General features: G+C 36.8%; 1 protein-coding gene across 1 annotated transcript; it reads right to left on the reverse strand.

Moving 5' to 3' along the window:
• Window positions 1–59: 59 nt before the first annotated feature.
• LOC132186240 (dimethylnonatriene synthase-like) lies at window positions 60–2,730 on the reverse strand. Its single transcript, XM_059600109.1, has 2 exons — window positions 1,764–2,730; window positions 60–891 (listed from the first exon to the last, which is right to left on the reverse strand). Exons 1-2 carry the CDS (start codon window positions 2,697–2,699, stop codon window positions 271–273), a joined length of 1,557 nt encoding a protein of 518 aa, XP_059456092.1. The 5' UTR covers window positions 2,700–2,730; the 3' UTR covers window positions 60–270.
• Between the last annotated feature and the right edge of the window lie 1,988 nt (window positions 2,731–4,718).

Genomic DNA, 4,718 nt, shown 5'->3' on the forward strand with positions numbered 1-4,718 from the left:
AGGGGGCAAATAATTAAAGTCATTTGTAATGTTATATATCAATATAAATGCAAGCCATCTTCACTTAGCCATTTGAGATTTATTTAATTGATCATAGGGTTTTCATCACCTCAAAGAGGGTACATCTATTAAAAACCAAAAAAAAAAAAAAAAAAACCTAAAGGAGGGTCTAGGGATATTGCTATTTCACACTTAACCTACATATATAATAATATTTAACCTTCAACTGATCATTTGAAGTAGTTACTTCCATAGAAAGCAATCAATATATTAATAGAGATCCTTAGGAAGGCGAGGCTTGAGCACAAGTTGTAGTGGCTCCACCTTTGGCAAAGCAATTCCCAATCCTTCACGCACGTCAACCTTCATGCCTCCCACGGTTGCAATATCAAATCCTTGAAGCACTCGAGCCAATGCCAAGTGAAGCACTTGAAAGCCGTATCCAATTCCAGGGCATGACCTTCTTCCAAAACTAAACGGAATAAACTCAAAATTCTGACCCCTAACGTCAACCTCTGCATGAGTTGTCAAAAACCGCTCCGGCTGAAACTCCGACGGGTTCTCCCACACCCGCGGGTCGCGCTGCAGCTTCCATATGTTGATGACCACACGAGTGCCCTTTGGAACAAAGCAGTCACCAATATTGCAGTCTTCCATGGCCTCCCGTATTCCTGTGAGGGGGCCTGGTGGGTAGAGGCGAAGGGTTTCCTTAACAATGGCTCGGAGGTAGTTGAGGTTCTTAATGTCGGATTCTTGCACCCATTTGTCCTTTCCCACATGGGTGTCTAGCTCTTCTTGGGCAGCCTTTAGGACTTTTGGGTGGTTTAAGAGTAGGGTCACTGCCCATGTTAGAGTCACAGCTGTGCTTCCTGAGCCTGTTAGGATGAGAATCTGCCCAAAAAAAAAAATAATAAATAAATAAATAAAAACAAGTTTATCTTTTGGTTGTACTATAAATAGTCAATGAAATGAAATGAAATCTATGATTTGTAATATTTATCTCCATCACATTATAATAAGGTTAAATGTTTTAGGCTTTGTTCGGTAAAGGGGATGAGGTTAGCCCAGACAGTATTCATCACAATTTCTTAAAAAAATCAACATCAAAACATTTTAACTTTTTCACTTTTTATATCAAATTATTCAATTTTTATTATTATTCAAATAAAAAAATCACTACAAAACAAAACTTTTTCACTTTTCTATACTACTTTTTCATTTCTTTAATACCAAACATTCTTATTTTTTTTCACATCAATCTACATCAACTACAGTGTCTAGACCAACCCATTTGCCAAACACCACCTTAATTCTTTCCCTGCTCCCTGCGTCCCCCATATATATATATATATATATATACTTATTCATCATTAGATGCCTTTGCTGTCATGTTATATTCAATATAATATTAATTAAATAATATTAAATTTAATATTATTTAATATTAATTAATTAATATTAAATAATATTAAATTTAATATTATTTAATTAATATTATATTAAATATAACATGACAGCAAAGGCATCTAATGATGGATAATGCATAACTGACTAATTATTTAATTAAGTACTAGGCCGGTGTGCAGCCGGTGTGCAGCTGGTGCACCGGGCTCAATTTTTACTAACAATCAGAAGAAATGCGTAACATCGTACGATTGATAGAAAAACCTTAAAAGAAAAAAAAAAAAAAAATTATTTGTTTTTCTTTTAAAAAATATTTTGAATTTCTATTTTTCAACGCAAGAAATGAAGGAACAACTTACCATTGTTGTTGCCTTGATGATGGTATCCCGTGTATGGCCAGAAATCACAGCATCCTCCTCAAAGGTTGATAGCATCACATCCATGAAATCCCTATCCTCATTACTTTTACACTCTAATTTTTTCTGGTGGAGATGTTCTTGGAGCCAAATATCAAGCACCGAATCAAGCTCCTTAGCAGCCCTTTTCATGGAACCCACACGCCCCTGAAAATCCATCCACTCAAGACAAGGAATGGCGTCCGACAACACAAAAATACCACTCAGAAACAAGGCGTCGCTGATGCCGCTCCTTATCCGGCCCGCCTCGCTGCTCTTCTCCCGGTACTCGGCGGCCGAAAACCGCTTCCCGACGAGCTTCCTGAGGATGATATTGTATGCCATGTGCTCAAACATCTCGCTGATTGTCGGCACCCTGTTGTCTTCCGACAGCTTGAACAACTCCTTAATCATTGACTCCACTTCTGAATTTGGAACATGTTTCTGGGTCTCCAGCCGGTCGTTCGACAGGAGCTCAAGACTGGTCATCTTCCTCATTTCACGCCAATATTGGCCGTGAGGAGCAAGAGCAAAGATGGCATTGTTGTAACCAGTATGTTTTCCAAATGTTATGCTCGCCCTGGTGGCGAAAACTTTGTCGTTGGTGGCCAGGAATTCCTTCGCCATCTCCTTGCTGCTCACCACCAGGAGCCGGCGCTGGCCGATCCGTAGCGAGAAGAGCGGGCCGTACTTGTCGGCCATGGCGCCAAGAATTCGGGCAACTGGGTCATCGCTGCCGCCGAGATGGAAGAGGTGGCCTATGATGGGTAGTGCACCCGGTGGCTCAGGGATTCCAGTTAGTTTGGGGGAGCCATTTTTGCCGTGAGATGCAAGTCTCAAGAGAGCATGGGTGAAGATTGCTAGCAAAGCTAGAAGACCTACAATTGTTTGGATCTCCATTGTGGTGTTTGAGGATGTTGGGATATCGATCGATGGCAAATTATACAGGACTAGCTTGCTTGTGTAATTTATATATAGTACAAACCAATTGTCGGTATATGGTACACATTGGGCACGTATGGACCACATGATGTGTCACTAGGCTCTAGTCCTTAGGTTGGATTATCTTTTCCAAGCAATATTCTTACAAATAACTCTTTAAATTTAAAATTAAATTTAGAAAATTAGTATTAATTGACGGATACCAATACTTCTTGCATCCATTCCATCGAATTGAAAAGAAAAAAAAAAAAAAAAATGTGGGACCACTAGCTCTATGCGTTGATTGGTCCAACATGCCCATGCTCACACATTCAACGTGTGACAAAACAGATTCATCTGCTGGTCGTCAATAATTATTAAAAAAATAATAAAAACGTGACCCGCCACGTCCTTCTCCATCCTTGTACTATGTTCTTATAACCTGCTATTTTTCCTTCGTGCTTCATGTGACAACATGACAACTTCTGTACCAAGCTCACTATGAGATGTATGTGGTTGTGATTTTTCCAATAACAATCTAGAGGTTACACCAGGGCGGCTGGGCCGATATTAATTGTCGTATTCGTTATATGTAACTATCTGTTTTCTGCATATGTTGATACTGATGTGATAATTAGTAAAATTCACTATCTGCATTTGTGGACGAGGATAGAAGTTTTAGAACACTCTTTATATATATATATATATATATATATATATATATATATATATTCACCAAATTAGGTAATGTTATGTTTATAATGTTTTAGTTTTTTTTTTTCTTCACAATTCACTTGGACAAAAATGCAAAAGTAATTTGAAATTAATATATTTTCAAAACATTAACTGTACTATAACGCGAGAGTCTATACTCTTGAACTCAGGGAGCGAGACTAACAAAAGAAAATTAAAACAAGTCCAAAATACTAAAAACTGGTCAAAGTTATTTTCAAAATCGTTAAAAATAAGCCTTGTTAAACTCCTAATTAAGCTTTTGGGACAAATGGTAATTTAATATGGTCTTAGAGCCAAAGATCATGGGATCGAACCTTGGCTCCGTCAATTCACCACCCATTTAAATTAAATATTCCACGTGTTGGGTCTCACCTATTAAAATAGAGTTTAAGCCCACATGTGAGGAGGAGTGTTAGAATAGTGATTAAATGATTAAATTTACCTATTCCTATTAGCTTAAACTTTTGGGACAAACGGTAATTTAACAAATAGAGATCTAAAGAAACACACCGATGTGGTTGATAAAAACAAGATGAGGTTGCTGATACGGATGTAGATATCTAAAAGAGATATCTGCATTTTGCGGATGTGGCTACAGCTATTATAAATAATCGCATCCGCATCCGCATTTGCATGTACGTCCCTACACGAAATTGATAAGGAAAAATTCATTGAATTACCATCCCAGATATTTAATCATTTTTACAATCATACCTTTAAAATTTAAAAAAGTATCAATTTAGGGTTACTATCTCTAGCTCAGAAGTTAGCAATGTTAAACCTCTCTTCCAAATTCTAATGTTAAATTATCAAAATACCCTTTTTTTCATTGCAATTATTTGGCAACGTCCATGTCTCGCTGCTTCTAAAGCTCACGAAGCAACAACAATACGTGTCCCACAGGGAGAAATGTGATTGTGATTTGCACCAATAATACACCAAGAGAAAACAAAATTCTGAGAAAATTTTTCCAAGCACGTGATTCACATTTGTAGAGGGCCTATTACAACCATGTATGCAACAAGCACCTCATCATGCTCAACATGCCATTTTATTTTTTATTATTATTATTTTTTTTTACTTTTTTTTTTCAACATAAATTTAATCATTTAACTAATATTTTAATACTTCAGCAAAGTCATTCACTAAGCATTTACCTTAACTATTGGGTCATCTCATAACAAAAATAAAAGCATGTGACGAAAAACTCACATAAAAAAAGAAAAATTATTTGGCATGAATAAATCCCAAACAATATCTTAT

The sequence above is a fragment of the Corylus avellana genome, chromosome ca1, assembly GCF_901000735.1.
Source record: "Corylus avellana chromosome ca1, CavTom2PMs-1.0".
Lineage (NCBI taxonomy): Eukaryota > Viridiplantae > Streptophyta > Magnoliopsida > Fagales > Betulaceae > Corylus > Corylus avellana.